This window comes from Equus caballus, chromosome 1 (assembly GCF_041296265.1).
Source record: "Equus caballus isolate H_3958 breed thoroughbred chromosome 1, TB-T2T, whole genome shotgun sequence".
Lineage (NCBI taxonomy): Eukaryota > Metazoa > Chordata > Mammalia > Perissodactyla > Equidae > Equus > Equus caballus.
The window spans coordinates 195,148,162-195,164,730 of record NC_091684.1 but is presented as its reverse complement, the minus strand read 5'-3'; the positions used below and the strand labels follow the sequence as shown (position 1 = coordinate 195,164,730).

Sequence of the window (16,569 nt, the reverse complement as noted above, 5' to 3'; positions counted from 1 at the left end):
CTGAAACATAATGATCAAGATGAGAATGGTGGAGAATACGGGCAGAGTCAGAATGGGACCACCTTGTAGGCGTGGTTAACAAGCAGGGCTGAGGCAGGAAAGTCTAGGCAGGAGAACAACAAGGGCTGGTTTCTCTTGTAAAACAACATCTGACCAATCTCTGAAGAATGGGAGACGGTCACAGAAGGGCCCACGGCCTGTTCGGAGGCTGTTGCAGGCCATTTCTAGCAGTTGATGTGAGAGGTAATAGCAGCCGTCATGGATGTTGAGAGAAACTCCGAATGTATTTTGAAGCTAGAATCAGTAGGAATAATTATCTTTTCTAATCATGGACAGTATTCTTGAACAAGTACTTGTCATTCCTGAGCTTTACTACTTAACCATCCCTTCACTTGCCGAAACCTGTAACCCATATTATATATACTCCATTGGAAATGCTTTCAGTATAATCATTAATGGTGTTAAAATTGGCAAAAACAATAGATAAATTTTCAGTCTTAACTAGTCTCTTGCTAACATTTTGCACCTTTGATTACTTCATATTCTTGGAAGCATGCAACTCCCTTAATTTTTGTAACACAACTCTCGAGATCCACATATCTCTGTGCTTATTTATATTTACTCTCCTTTAGGAGCTTTCATTTTCCTCTAACACTGTAAATGATTATATTCAAGAGTAAATCTAAATTTGGCATTTTTTTTTGTCTTTGTTGGTACTTACTCTGAGCTATCCCAACAGAACTGTAGCTGCCGTCAGCCCTCTGTTCTAAGCTTCAGATCCATATTCCACTGGCTATCAGAGACATGTGCTTCTGGGCATATAATAGACAAGCTATTTCTTAAAACCCTTCCAATGCAAACCACTGAAAGTGCTGGGAAATATTCTAAAATATTATTAAAAGCATTAAAATGTTTATTAAAACAATGCCATGTGGGGCCAGCCCTGTGGCTGAGTGGTTAAGTTTGCATGCTCTGCTTTGGCAGCCTGGGGTTCACCGGTTCGGATCCTGGGCATGGACCTACACACTACTCATCAAGCCATGCTGTGACAGCATCCCACATAGAAGAGCTAGAATGACCTACAACTAGGATATACAATTACATACTGGGGCCTTGGGGAGAAAATAAAAAAGAGGAAGATTGGCAACAGATGTTAGCTCAGGGCCAATCTTCCTCACCAAAAATTCATCTTTAAAAAAATATATATACCATCCCAAATTTATACAAAAGCAGCACAAAGAAGCTACTTTTGCCCTGAGAGCATTTGCTGACAGGGGCAAATTTGAGCTTCAGCCTTGATGGCATCTCTGGGCAGGGGCTGCCTAGCTCCAAGCCCAGAGTGTTCCCCGGCAGGACAGTCTAGGGCAAAACTTTCTCCCTGAAGTTGGATTTCAGAGGACTCACTCCACAGGGTAAGAGGAAAGCAAAATTAAACCTAGTCTATACATTCCTACTCCCAAGCAAGTGCTAAGAAACTTGCCTTTGATGTGAGCAGGGTGGGGGCGCTATGGGAACCCATACTTGAAGTTATAATCACAAGCTATCTCTTATGTGGATTTTTAACTCAAATTCACGTCACCTGGATGATTAAAATAAAACCTCAAGCCATGAACTTAGATTAATGTGATCCTAGACACTGATTCCAATAGTTGCCTGTGGACACAAATCTCTCAAGAGGAAGAAACCATCATCTTAGGCATCAAAATATTTCCACAAATATTTTTAAAGGACAAGGAATAGCACAGAGTCAAAATTAACCAAGAATGCACAGAAACAAGGTACCTTGAGAGAAAGCCAGCAGAAAAATACCTTCAAAATCATAATTGGAAATATCAGACAGTCTAATGCAATTACTTTGTTTAAAGAACCAAAAGACAATCTTTACTATATTTGCAGGTAATGATAAAGTATAAAAATAGTGGTGTGACAGATATACAAAAGAACTACACAGAGCATTTACTAATTTACAAATATTTATAAATAAAACATTATTTTAATTAAAAACACAATGGATGAGTTCAGGAGATTAAGCAGAGCTGAAGAAAGAGTTAATGAACTGAATTAGCTCAGAAGCATTTATTCATAATGCAATGCATAAAAACAAAGAAATAGAAAACTTGAAAGAGATTAAGAGACGTGGAAGACAGAATCCTCAAGTGAGGATAGAAAGAAAAGAACACAGGTGTTGTATGAACAGCTAATGATGAGAATTTTCCAAAAATTTCCTAGATGAAAGACACCAAACTTAAGTCAACATATTTAGGAAGCCCAGCAAATTCCAAACTATAAGTAAAAAGAAACCCGTACGTAAAATCATTCCCCCGAAGATGTAGAACATCAAAGACAAAGAGATTTTGAAAGTCACTGGAGGAAGCAAACACATTTCCTTCAAAGTGGGAGGCTTTGAGCTGACTTCTCTAGAGCAATAATGGGCATATAGACACAGCGGAATTATATCCTGATGTGCTGAAAGAAAATAACTGCCAACCTATAGTCCTACATACAAGGAAAATATCTTTTCAGAATGAGATTAAAATATATTTTTAGAAAGCCAAGATCAGAAAGTTCACTAAAGATAATTCTAAATGCTGTGCTTTAGGCAAAAAGAAAGTGATCACAGTTTCAGAAAGTCTGTAATGAAAAAAGAAATTAAGGGCAAATAAGCTAGCCTATATCTGGAAAACTCTAAAAACTAGTTCAGATATAAAATTCTAATAGTGTCCAATAGGCTTTAAAAAAGAAGGGCAAATTAAAATTCATGACTCAGTAACATGTTGGAATGGGAATAAAAGTAGCAAAGTGTTCGAAGATTCTTGTTTTGTCCAGGAGGACAGTAAAGATGTTAACTGATGTTTTTGGAGAACTTAAGTGTGCACTTTGCATGCTTTAGGATAATCAATGAAATAATAGAAACAGAGTAGTTAAATTCTCAACTAGCATAGAAAGGGGTTGGAATAATGATGTAATCCATCAATCTAAAAGAAGATAATCAAAGAAAAAAGAGCACAAAATAAATAGTAAAAAATAAAAAGGTGCATTTGTACCTAAATATATCAGTAGTTGTAATAAATGTAAATGAATAAAGTCCTCTGGGTAAAATGAAAAGATTGTCAGACTTCCTTGAAAAAATAGCCTATAACTGCATGCTCTTTAAAAGATGCTTCTAAAATATGAGGATAGTGAAAGTATAAAAGGATGGGAAGATATAATACACAAATACTAACTAAATGCATCTAAGGTAACTATTATAATGGGACAAAATAGAGTTTAAATAATAAAATATTAATAGAGATAAAGGAGATTTTTTCATAATGATAAAAGCTTCAATTTATCAAAAACATAAAGCAATTTTAAATTTGTGCGTACTTAATAGCATAGCCTCAAAATATGTAAAGCAAAAAGGAGACAGAACTACAAGAAGAAATTTTTTTTTAAGATTCCCACCTGAGCTAACAACTGTTGCCAATCTTCCCTTTTTTTTTTCTGTTCTGCTTTTTCTCTCCAAATCCCCCCAGTACGTAGTTGTATATTTTTAGTTGTGGGTCCTTCCAGTTGTGGCATGTGGGATGCCACCTCAGCATGGCCAGACGAGTGGTCCCTTGTCGGTGCCCAGGATCCGAACCGGCGAAACCCTGGGCCGCCAAAGCAGAGTGGGAACTCAACCACTGGGCCATGGGGCCAGCCCCACAAGAAGAAATTTTTTAAAAACAACTACCCTTTTGGAAGAGTTTAACACACTCTTCTCAATTAATTCAAGTAGAATAAGTAGGTTAACCACCCCCAACAGCTATATAGATAAATTAGACAACTCAGTTATCAGACTTGACCCAACAGATCCACATTACTTCCACAAACTGAAGACTATTCCTTCTTTGCAAGCACATACAGGACAAAAATTGATTGTGTATGGGGTCATAAAACAAGTTTCAACAAATTTCAGAGGACTGAAAACATATGGACTGTTTTCTCTGACCATGATTTAGTCAAGCAAAAAAATCAAAACAGAGACAGTAAAACATAACTCATATGTCCGAAAATGAAGAAACACTCGCTTACTGGATATCCCTGTTTGTGACTAACAAGTGCACAAATTCAGCATGTCCACAACACCCCCAACTCCCTCATTTTCTGCCCCATCTTCCTCACTGACACATTATCCACCTCATTGTCTAAGGCATCATTTGTGGTCCCACTGACATGGCCTTAGTTCAGGCCTTCACCGGTGATAGTGATGTCATTTTCTCTGTAACTGGACTCCTCTCTTTGAGGTTCATGGGTCTCCTACCTGCCACAATATTCTTTCTAAAAGATTGGTTTAATCATATAAAGCCTTCATTGAAAAACTTTTAAAAGGCCTCAATACCAGCAGGATAAAATCCAAACTCCAAAACATGACTTTCAAAGATCCTTGCATAGTCTCTGCCTTTGTTTCCATCTTTATTCCCTCTCAAGCCCTCATGTACTTTTGCTCACCAGCTCTGCTCTCTGAACATCCCTCCTGTCTGTCACCTTCTTAGCTTTGCGCATACTAATCCCTCTACCTGAAATGTCCTTTCTTATTGCTCACCCACTTGACCACTTCTGGAAGACACAGCTCAAGGATCACCTTCCTTGAGATGCTTTGCCTGGTCAATCTTCATAGTGTTATTCACTTCTTTGCTTTCTACCCTAGAATTTTTTTTTTTACCTCAGTTTTGTAAATTAGCTATTTAATGTCTACCTATTGTGTTAGACCATAAGCTACACAAACACAGGATTTTTTTTTTCATTCATTTTTTTTCATTCTTGGTATTTATTTAGGAAGGGCTCAAAAAATGACCTTCATGAATAAAATGAGAATTAGTAGGATAGTTTAAACACATTTATTGAAAGAAGGAAGAAAGTTGGTCAACAGGTTGGCAGTGAGAAGGGAGAGCAACTGTATAAAAAGGAGATGGGATAATATGTAAAGAGTATCAGACAGCACATTTGGTGTGATAGGCTTAAAACCTTTTAGCCTCTTGAAGGAAGGGATGCCAGGTAGACTTGTGCAGTTTTTATACTGCACAACTCAAGAGGGTGCCATACACATCTAGTCAAGGATGCGATTGTGTTGTGCAGTGCAATCCTGAGTGGTCACCTACAGTTTCCTTGATCAAATAAATGAATCACATCCTTAGGACCCAGGAAATAATTGTTATTTATTTATTACAGCCATTAGGAGTCATTAAGAAAAGGACTACATTTTGCCTACTCTAAATAGTGAGAGAAGTGTGTAATACCTTTCAGAAATCTTCCCATCAAAAACAAAAAGTTTAGGTACCTAATGTAGCATGTTTTAATTACGTGGGGTGAAAAAAATCACAATTAATCCAGATAAATGAGCCATTGCAGTTGGGTGAAAACCACATCCACCTGTGGCATAATTTACAAAGTTTGCTTAAGGTTTGCATGTGAATATTATGACTTGCAGTCAAATAAATTCAGACAAATAATTTAGAAAGTAAATTTATATACTTGTCTTACCTAGTTTATTAAATAATGGGTACCTGGAAGCCCCAGGACTGAGCCTCCCATGGGGATAATTAGAATTCACTAACTTGAACCAATGGCTTTGTCTGCTTCAAAGTCTCATGCTGGTTTGGAGACTCTGCATTTCATAACCAGAACACCGTTTGGTTGCTGAAAGTATAAACCAAACACTGTCATGGCAATTTTTTCTGAGAAGCAGAAGAAACAAAAATAATAATCTCTGCAGGTTTCACCTGCAAATGCTGTTTTAAAGCAACGAGTCTTGTTCACTCCCCACATCAAGAAATCATGTTTCCCTGTGCAAGCTGAAATTCCTGGGCCTAAATATGTTCTCCACACCCACCTCTTACACAGCTTCCATGTCACTGGATGTGTTCTTCAAAGTAGTTTCTCAGAATAAGAATAGCCATTGGCTTATTGCAAACCACATATTTTATCTGTTTTGATATCTCTTTTCTACAGATCCTCCTGCCGTGGAGCCAGCATTCCTGGAAATCCGGCAAGGACAAGACCGAAGTGTCACTATGAGCTGCCGGGTACTGAGGGCCTATCCCATACGGGTGCTGACCTATGAGTGGCGTTTGGGCAACAAGTTATTACGGACGGGTCAGTTCGACTCTCAAGAGTACACAGAATACCCGGTGAAGAGTCTTTCCAATGAGAACTATGGGGTTTATAACTGTAGCATCATCAATGAAGCTGGAGCCGGCAGATGCAGCTTTCTTGTTACAGGTAAGAGTCCAAGTATTTTGCACTATATATATTGCATTATATATATTTTTAGAGCAACGGACTATAGGCTTACATCAACATAAGAATGAAAGCATTTTGCAAGTCCGTGGAGCATCCTATGAGTAGCTTGACTGTCTAGTTAGAGCTTGTACTCATTTATTTTCAAGGCAAGTTTCTTTTACTACTTAAGATAGTTTATGTGCCTATAAAATTAGACAGAAGTTTATGTGAATTCAAGCAGATTTGGTGATGAGGTTGCTTATTTTGAGGGTTTCAGTAATAAAGTGACAACTCTTAACTAGCTTTCTTTAGATCAAATTGCAAATATTCATACATATTTTCATCTGCAAGGCTACAGTCCCTTGTGAACTGATGCCAGCTTTGGTTTTCTTAATAGCAGAAACAGTGCTTTCTTTTTTTGTCCTCTTTATTTATTTATTACCTCTTAATGTGTGGTGAATCTCCATTTTGTCCTTGGCTTACCATAGGTTCACAAATATTCAAATAGTAAGCAATAAAGTTGTATCTGGCATATAATGAATTGTAGAGAAGTGTCAATACTTTTTGATATTATATTTTAATGTATTAAAAAATATTAAATCTGTATTAAATCTTAGGTACTTATTTAAATTATTTTTGTAATCTATATACTGAAGTAAATCTGTGTTATTTTTGAGCTGGGGTTTAGGCATACATTAAAAGGATATACTCTTTTTCATTATTATTTTGTTCAAGGTAAAGTTAGTTGTAACAGAGTGTTTATACTAGTAAAAAAAGAAATTGGACATTGTATATCATCTGAAAAGCAATCATATAAATTATGATTACAGTGTTTCAGACTTAATTAAAACTTGTGCATTGGTAATATAATTCTTATTAATAAGTTCTTATTTATCACAGAACTCTTGAAATATGAATTGCCTTGAGACATTTTTGCTTCCTGAAATACAATATTAGGCAGATGAAATGTAATTCACTAACCAAAATGTCCTTCCTGCTGGAGCTTGCCACCTCTTGGTTTCACATGCTTCTTATTAACGTTCAGTTGAACTGAAAGCTGTTCTACTTTGATTCTTGAAATGCACTATTAAAACAAAAGCAAAAGTCCACAGGACAATACTACTTACATGGCAATCTAACTGCTAATTTTTATCACTAGGAATATTTACAAGAGAAAGAGAATGTAGTCTATTACTCTATGGGGTAATTTAAAGGGTACCAAGTACTTTCATCCCTTATTTATAAGTTATTTTCCCAAGGCAAAAAGAATCCTTCAAAGACAATTGTTTTTCACATATTTGTACAAATAGAGTGCTGTACTTTCCTTCATGAATCCCCCAAAACAAAAATACTCCATAAAATTACATCTCTTCCTTCAATCTTTTTGGTCTTATAAACATAGTAATTTTCTTGGGTGATACTGTTTTCTGACTTCAAGCTAGTTTAGACTGTGCTGCCTCTGCAAGATTTTCATTTGCTCTGTTATGTGATCCAAATCTTGTTTTTTGAACTAGAAGAAAAGCTGAGACCAGAAGAAACACTAGCTCCATTTTCCCACTCCAGATCCCTGGGTGCAGTAAGTAGATTTTCACAGCTGCAGAAAGGAATAAACCCATTATGGACTGCCCATAGAGGGAGAGGAAATGGTCCCATGCATTAGTTTGTTTCTAGTGTGAACTTTCCAATCTTCAGGTCAACCTAGTTGATTCAAGATCTCTACATACAATCGAATACGGTTTTGAAGAAGAGGAAAGGAAATGACTGAATTCCAAATATCGTATAATTCATCAAAATATATAAAGAAATGAGTAAAACTCCAAGTAACCGTGATTTAAGCAGGATACAAAATTATTTCATGCAGGTTAAGGGCTTGAAGTGTCATTTTAGAAACCAACATAATGGCTCTGTTCCACAAAGTCCTCAGGGATTCAGGCTTCTTCCATCTTATTGCTCGACCATCATCAATAGATGTCACATCTCATAGCCCTAGTAAGTACTTAAGTTCCAGGCGTTACTTCTGCATTTCAGCATATTCTCTCTTTTTAAGGATACTTCTCAATACTTTTAGATACCCTTTCTACTTGCATCTCATTGGAGATACCTTAATCATATTGCTGTACCTGCAATAAAGACTGGGTATATATTTTATCCTAGGAAGATTAAATCACACTTTCTCACATATATTTTAAATTGTCTTTATTGAAAATATTGCAATGAAATTAAGTTGAGATTTTCAAGGAAAATCTAGGATCTATGGTTTTATCTCTGCAATACTTAATACCATTACTGATAGTCAGAAGCACTTTTCAGGGTCTTAGAATAATTAAAAAAGACAAGGGGCCGGCCCGGTGGCACAGCAGTTAATTTTGCACGTTCCACTTCGGCGGCCCGGGGTTCACCAGATTGGATCCTGGCTGCAGACATGGCACCACTTGGCAAAAGCCATGCTGTGGCAGGCGTCCCACGTATAAAGTAGAGGAAGATGGGCACGGATGTTAGCTCAGGGCCAGTCTTCTTCAGAAAAAAGAGGAGGATTGGCAGTAGTTAGCTCAGGGCTAATCTTCCTCAAAAAAATAAAAATTAAAAAATAAAAAAGACAAGAATAAGTTTAATCATGACTCAAGAGATTTTGTTGATAAATAGTGGAATTCAGGGTACCATATTAGTTACTTATTGCTGCATAATCAATTGCTACAAACTTAGCATCTTGAAGGCCTCTTACATGTCCTGGAAGATGTCTGCAGGTCCTAGAGACCACCTGTAGTTCTTTGTCATGTGGGCCTATTCCAACATGGCTGCTTACTTCATCAAGCCAACAGGAAGAATCTCTAGGCCTAGTCTGCTAAGATGGAATCATATATAACAAAACATAATTGTGGAGGTGACATTCCATCACAGTTTCCTCCCACCCTCAATGGAAGAGAATTTCTTGCAAAGACACAAAAAACAGAGGTAGGAATCACTGGGGGTCACCTTAGCATCTGTCTGCCACAGGTATCAGCATATCCTGCCGCTAAGAATACTTTTAAAATATAGCCTACATATGAAGGAAACTGCTTTGTCTACAGCACTAATTAAAGAAATCCTTCGTAGTTTAATCCCTTTCAATAAACATGGCAAATAGGGTTTTACCAAGCAAAAATTTGCCTGTGACTGTTACTCTCACCTCTAGTTTGGAAACATTTGTGCTAAGATTGTGCATCCTGTATTTTCCTTCTGGTGTGTTACAATATTCAGATTGACACATTGGAACTCCTGTTTTCTACATGTTCAACATCATTAGATCAGACACATAAGCAAAATTAGACAGATCCTAGAAAACAAATAAGGCAAAAGTGAGGCATTTTTATAAAAGGGAGCACATGTTATCACCCAGTGAATGTAAAGAAATTTGGAATGCCTGAGAGCTGTAATATTGCCTAAGACAAGATGTTGGAGGACTCTAGAATTGCTTAGCTCTGAAGAATAAAAAGGAAGAAATAGCAACCAAATCAGGTTTGACTACAAAACAAACATTTTGGTCTTGTTTTCTAATGTCAGATTGAATTATATAGTGTCCAGATAGGTACTATATTTTATTCTCTGGCAATGCATATGTTTGTGCTGTTCAGCTAGGTGTTTCTTATGAGTGTCTAAGAATGAACAACATAAGATTGTGGAAAAATCATTAACTATTGGAAGTAAGAGCAAATGAACTGATGCAAAAATAGTATCTAGTAAAATTCCCTTTGATAACTCTAAAAGATGAGAAACTTCAATGTCAAATTAAATATTTTTCAGGGCTAGAATTCAGTTAAATTTATTAGAATTTTATTTATGATGATACCAGATAGACAAGTGGATCCCAGTGTTTCAGCCAGCTTGTGAATTGCAGTTATATTAAAAAATGTAGAGCAGAAAGTGCATAATATGTCCTAACAACTCTTAATGTATAGCATTCTATAGTGTACAAAGTGATTCCACTCATTTACTTTTCATTTCAAACAATCTCATTATGTGTGTAGAAGAGGTGGTATCATCCTCCTTTGACAGATAAGCTAACAAAGGCTCAGGAAGCCAAAAATAAAAGGTGTGTCTTCTGATTGTAGATTCAAGCTCTTTCCAATACACCTCAGTGATGCTGTTATTAGTGGTGCTAAAGGAATTTTTATACTTAAGCTAGAGAAAATGTGAGTGAGTCCATGCTGACTCTGAAAAAGTAGAAATAGTAAGGTAAATATTAATTAAGGAAAGTAATGCTATCACTTACACAAATTTTGCCAAAGTATTTCCTTTAATCTTGGATCTAATTTGTACAATATTTTAGATAAATTTTATTTTTCTCTAGTAAACATTTCATGAGTAATCTGTATTTTAGATCATACTTAAAGCAAAAGTTAAATTAAAATTTTTGTTGTAGTCACAGAAGTATGATGGCTCCTTAAATTCTCTACATTACTCATTTTCTTCTTTACGAAATCATCTAATTCCTCCAGTGAAATATTTGGAGCAGTGTGGCTATCAAAAGTCTATCGTTGGGCTTTTTAAAAAATAAAGCATTGCAGTGTTAAAGATCAGTTTAAAGTAGATTTCAGTCACTTATATTTTGTTAACAACAGTTCAAAATGTAGACAAACTAAGAAAATCATGGTTTTCATCTGATATACTAATTTCTGAGTAACGCACCTGTGGGCTGTAGTAGACCAGAACACAAGAAAACTCAAGTGTAAATGCTTTTTTTTACAGTCTAAAGAAAGGATGAAAATTAATTGAATTTAGTAAAATTAAAGTAGATTTGAAAAGTTAAACATCAAATTCAAAAAATTTGTCCCTGGGCAGAGGGAGGGAACCATAACTGAGAGTTGGACCCAGGGAGTGGAGTTGAGCTAAGGCTGACCACATCTTGGAACCAGGAAAGCAGAATTAGAAATCTGGATGCAGCCAGAGGCAGGATTCAAGACTTAACACTCGGGATGGCTTGTGCTCTGATCTGAATTGTGTTCCCCAAAAATTCACATGGTGAAGACCTGCCCCCCACCATCTGACAGTATTTGGGGATGGGCCTTTGGGAGATAATTAGGCTTTGATGAGGTCATGAAGGTGCAGTCCTCAGGATGGGATTAGTGACCTTGTGAGAAGAGACCGCAGAGACCTTGCTCTCTTGCTCTTTCATGCCACATGAAAACACATTGAGAATGTGTCCGTCTGCAAGTCCAGGAGAGAGCTCTCACCAGACACTGGCTATGCTGGCACCCTGATCTTGGACTTCCAGCCTCCGGAACTGGGAGAAAATAAATTGCTGGTGTTTAAGGCACCCAGGTTATGGTATTTTGTGATGGCAGCCCAAGCAGTCTAATACAGCCAGTCACAATAATAAGTGCAACCATGTCAAAAATCACAGTATCAAAATATGGTCAGGAGCAAAAAATGCAAACTCTCCTGGTCCAGATAGGACTCTTCTGGTTAATTTGTTGTGGGTGTGGCTGTCTCATTCTCAGTAACTACATAAAGATGGTTCTTCAATGCCTGAACAATGTTAACATCGTCTAACCGTTCAGCCTTGTGTAAGCCATTTAACTCTCTGTGACCGTAGCTGCTTTATCTGTAGAATGGGAGATAATAAATCTGCTTCCTAGGAAAGGTAATTTTGAGAGTGTCAAATAAGCTAATGGATTTGATAGTATTTTAAAAGCAAAACAGTATGATCATATAGATATAAGATGGGTGGATTTCCAGATTTAGCCACAGGTAAGCTAACACTTTTTGCTCTCTATCTTGGAAACACAACAGTGAAAATGTCACAAAAAAAAAAAAGAAGAGGGCGGATGGCTGATCATAGAGATGTTGTCAGTAATCAGTACACACTTCAGCTCTGGTCAGGAGACAGAAGTGTGGTGAGATTATTAGGCTGGCATAGAAGAAGCCAGTAACCAAATTCTGGGGCGGGTCTGAGAGAGGACTTTGTGTTGTAGGTGAGTTTTTCTTCCCCTTCTGTTATATATTCTGGGTGGGTTATTACCTGACATTACCATGGGGCAGGAAAGCAGCAACTCTAACTGGAAACAACAGGGGCAAAATTGAGAGAGAACCAGAATCTGGCTGGGTAGACAGTGTGCAGCAATGAGGGCTGCCGGTGGGGCTGGCTCCTGGCAGTCCTTCTGTTCTTTCCCTCTGCCCCCATACACCCCTTCAAGCAGACAACTCCCAAGAGACAGGCTACCCTAGGACAAGAGCAGTTGAGGTATTGGAAGCTGAGGATACTGGAGGGAGACAATCAATCCCTGAAGAGGAGAGGCATGAGAAGATAGAGAATAATGGAACTAATGCTGAAACCAGAATCTCTGTCGTGAAGCCCTTTTCTCTTTCCCTAGAGGAGCAGCTGCAGGACTCAGGCTGTCTCACTCCTATGGGCCACAGCAGACAAGGCGCTTCGGGGCTCACAGGACTAAAATATGCAGAACTATTGCGAAAGAATGAAAACAAGTAAGATAATGTATTCCTCATTAGATAGGAGTAGTCAGGACAGAAGAAGATTTTAAATAATACAAAATAACATCCTCAAAGAAAGCAGAGATGATATAAGAAATATGAAGAAGAAAAAATAGCAATGAAGAAAAGCGACTTGGTGGTAATGGATATAAAAAATGTAATTGTTGAAACAAAAAAGTAAATGACTAGACTAGATATTCAGAATAGACACTGCCAAGGAATGAGTAGGTTGGCTGGACTATCCAGTTTAGGAACCCTCTCAGAAAACAGCAATAGGAGACACCAATACGAGGTGAAGTTTTAAGACATGCGGAGAACAGAAGCAAAAGTGTAAAGGGTCCAATTTCATTCTTTTGCATGTGAATATCCAGTTTGCTCAACACCGTTTATTGAAGAGACAATTCTTTCCCCGTTATATATTCTTGGCACCCTCGACAAAGATCAGTTGACCATATGTGAATGAGTTTATTTCTGGGCTCTTAACACACACACTCACACAGGGAAATTTTTGGAGGTGATGGACATGTTTATTACCTAGATTGTGGTGATGGTAAGACAAGGTGTCCATATGTCCAAACTTAGCAAATTGTATACATGACTTATGTGCAGGTTTTTGTATATCAATTATATCTCAATAAAGCTGGGGAAAAAAATGAAAGGAAGAGGATAAGATCCAATAAATAAATGAGGAAAAATAAAAGATGATGTTTCTTTTTTTCTTGTAATTTCCCTAATAAACAGCTGTACAAACAGTGGTCAGCAAATTACAGCTTGGGGACCAGGCAAGTATTTTTGTAAATAAAGGTTAATTAGAACATAGCCTTCCCCATTTGCTTATGTGTTGTCTCTGGCTGCTTTCATGCTACAACAGGAGAGGTGACTGGTTGTAACAGCAACCATATGGCTCATAAGCACGAAACATTTGCTATCTAGCCCTTTAAGGAAAAGTCTGCCAATTCTTGGTTTAAAGCAAAATAATAGTATTACAAGTTAGGATTTATAACATATTTAGAATTAAAATATCGCTTCTCGCCCTTTTGGCTGAGATCAAGTGTAGAATTAAAACATCACAATAATAGCGCAAGTGATGGCATTAATTTGAATTATGTTGTTGTAAATGTATAAAATTTGTGAAGTGGGAAGTGGGAAGTGAATATCGACCTCAGGGAAGCCTGGGGTGAAGTGTGATATATTATGTGATACAATATTGACTCTAAATAGAATCCAAAAGTTAAAATTGCATAGTTTTACCATACAGAAACTTCTAAAAAGTTTTTTTAAAAGTGGTGCATTAAAGGGACTAAAATGTATTTGAATTTACTCGAAATATCACAGGAAAAGAGCAACAAATGATCCAAAAAACCACTGAAGGGACAAATAAAATAAACAGCAAGATGGTAAACTTTAACCCAATTATATCAATAACTACGTTAAATGTAAATGAGCTTAAGGCTCCAATTAGTTGTCAAAAATCATAGGACTGGATTTTTTTAAAAAGCAGGCTATCTACACGTATACACTGCTGTCTGCAAGAAACATATGTTAAATGCAGAAACATGAGACTAAACTGAAAATAATGGAGGAATATATAACACGCAAACAGCAAATATAAGAAAGCTGACATGGCTGCATTATTATCAGCCAAACTAGACTTCAACATAGAAAAATTATGAGTTAAAGAGGGACAGTTAATTATAATAAAATAATTTATATGGAAGACATAACGGTTTTAAATATGTGTCTCTCTAATAATAGCGCTTCAAAGCTCACAAATAAAAAGTGCCAGGAGAAATAGACTATTCAAATATAGGTGAAGGTTTTAACATGTATCTGTGAATAATTGGTAGAATATGTATCCAGAAAATGACTAATGTTTTAGAAGATCTGAACTATGTTATCAAGAAAATTAAACTAATTAATATTTATAGATCATTATACCCAAAGTTCTAAACTATACATTATTTCATGTGTCCATGGAATGCTAAACCAAGGTAGATAATATGCTGATCAAGGGTTTTCCTTATAAAATTGGGAGCAAGACAAAAATACTCATTCTCACCAGTCAGAAATGTCATACTACAGGTCCTTACCACTGTAATAACACAAGAAAAGTAAATAAAATGCATAAAAAATGGAAAGGAAGAAGTAAAACTACTTCTATTTATAGATCATATGGTTGTTTTTGTAGACAGTCCTAAAAAATCTTAAGGTTAATCTACTTGAATTAATATGGTAATTTAGCAATAGCATAGGATACAAAATCAGTATGTAAAATCAATCATACTTCTGTACAATAGCCACAAAAATTTGAAATTGAAACATAAAACATGCCATTTCCAATGACATCAAAATGTGGATAAATTTAATAAAATATGCACAAGACATACACTGAAAAATACAAAAAATTGCTGAGGAAAATGAAATGAGACCTAAATAAATGGAGAAATATACCATGCTCATGGAATGGAAGAATCAGTATTGTTTTGATGCTCAATTTTCTCCACATTGATCTACAGATTTGTTGCAATCCTAACAAAACTCCCAGCATGACTTTTTGTTTGTTTGTTTTTCATAAAAATTGAAAAGCTTACGTTAGATTTTATTTGGAAAGCTGAGGTCCAACAATAGTTAGATCTGTTTGGGTGCGTATAAAGAACAGAGTTGGAGGACTTACACTGCCTGATTTCAAGGCTTCCTGTAAAGCCATAGTAATCAAGGTAGTGTGGTTTTTCTATAAAGATAAACACATGATCAATGTCACCAGCATAATCCATTGGGAAAATGATAGTCTTCTGAATAAATTGTGAATTGAATATCCATATTTAAAAAATAAACCTTAAACAATACCACTCACTACTCCCAAGATTAATTTAAAGTTGATTGTAAGTGTAAATATAAGAAGCTGAAGCTATAAAATTCTAGAAGAAAACATAGGAGAAAATCTGTGCAAATTTGGAATGGCAAAGATATTTTAAAAAGTAAACAAATAAAATCACCACTCATTGAAAAAAAAAATACATCAGATGTCATTAAAACTACAACCCTTCTTCTCTTCAGAAGACATCATTAAGACATCTATGAAAAGGCAAGTCACAGAAGGGAAGAAAATATTCGAAATATGTGAATGTGATAAAGGGCTCATATCCAAAGAATATGGATAACTTAAAACTCAATAATAAGACAAACTGTGCAAATAAAAATTGGCAAAAGGCTTGAATAGACTTGTGCAAAAGAGCATACAATTGACCAATAATTGTATAAAAACTTGTCTCCCACATTAGTTATCAGAGAAATGGAATTTAAACCACAATGAGACAATACTATGCACACATTATAATGGCTAAAGGTGAAAAGACTGACAATACCAAGTGTTGGGGAGGACAGAGAGTAACTGAAACTATGACACACTGCTTCTGGGAATGTAACATGGGATTACTGTTTTGAAAATAGCTGATCAGTCTCTCATAAACTTAAACATCTACTTATCAGGTGAATATGCCTATACAAACACAGGCACAAAGTTTAATAGTAGCTTTACTTGTTACAACCTCTGGATAGAAACAACCCAAATATGCATCAACAGGTAAATAGATAAAAACCTTTGATCTACTCATAAAACAGAGTTTTACTCAGTCATAAAAATGGAAAGAACTACTGGTACACACAATGCTATTGATGGTTGGATGGATTTCAGCAACACTGTGTTGAGTGAATAGAACTAGACAAAGAAAGTGCATACTTTATGATTCCGTTTATGTGAATTTCCTGAACAGGCAAAACTAATCTTTACTAAAGAAATTGGCTTCTTGTTTGGCTGGGGCTGAGGGTGGAGCTGATTGGTTACAAAGGAGCAGGAGG

At 36.3% G+C, this 16,569-nt stretch overlaps 1 protein-coding gene across 6 annotated transcripts in view; it reads left to right on the top strand.

Moving 5' to 3' along the window:
• The window catches only part of MDGA2 (MAM domain containing glycosylphosphatidylinositol anchor 2), a 782,115-nt gene that overhangs the window by 661,843 nt on the left and 103,703 nt on the right, over positions 1 to 16,569 (top strand). For all 6 annotated transcript variants that reach the window (XM_023624618.2, XM_070275008.1, XM_070275000.1 and 3 more), the window contains one exon: positions 5,974 to 6,243. In XM_023624618.2, the coding sequence (XP_023480386.1) occupies positions 5,974 to 6,243 (270 nt within the window). The remainder of the gene's footprint in view (positions 1 to 5,973; positions 6,244 to 16,569) is intronic.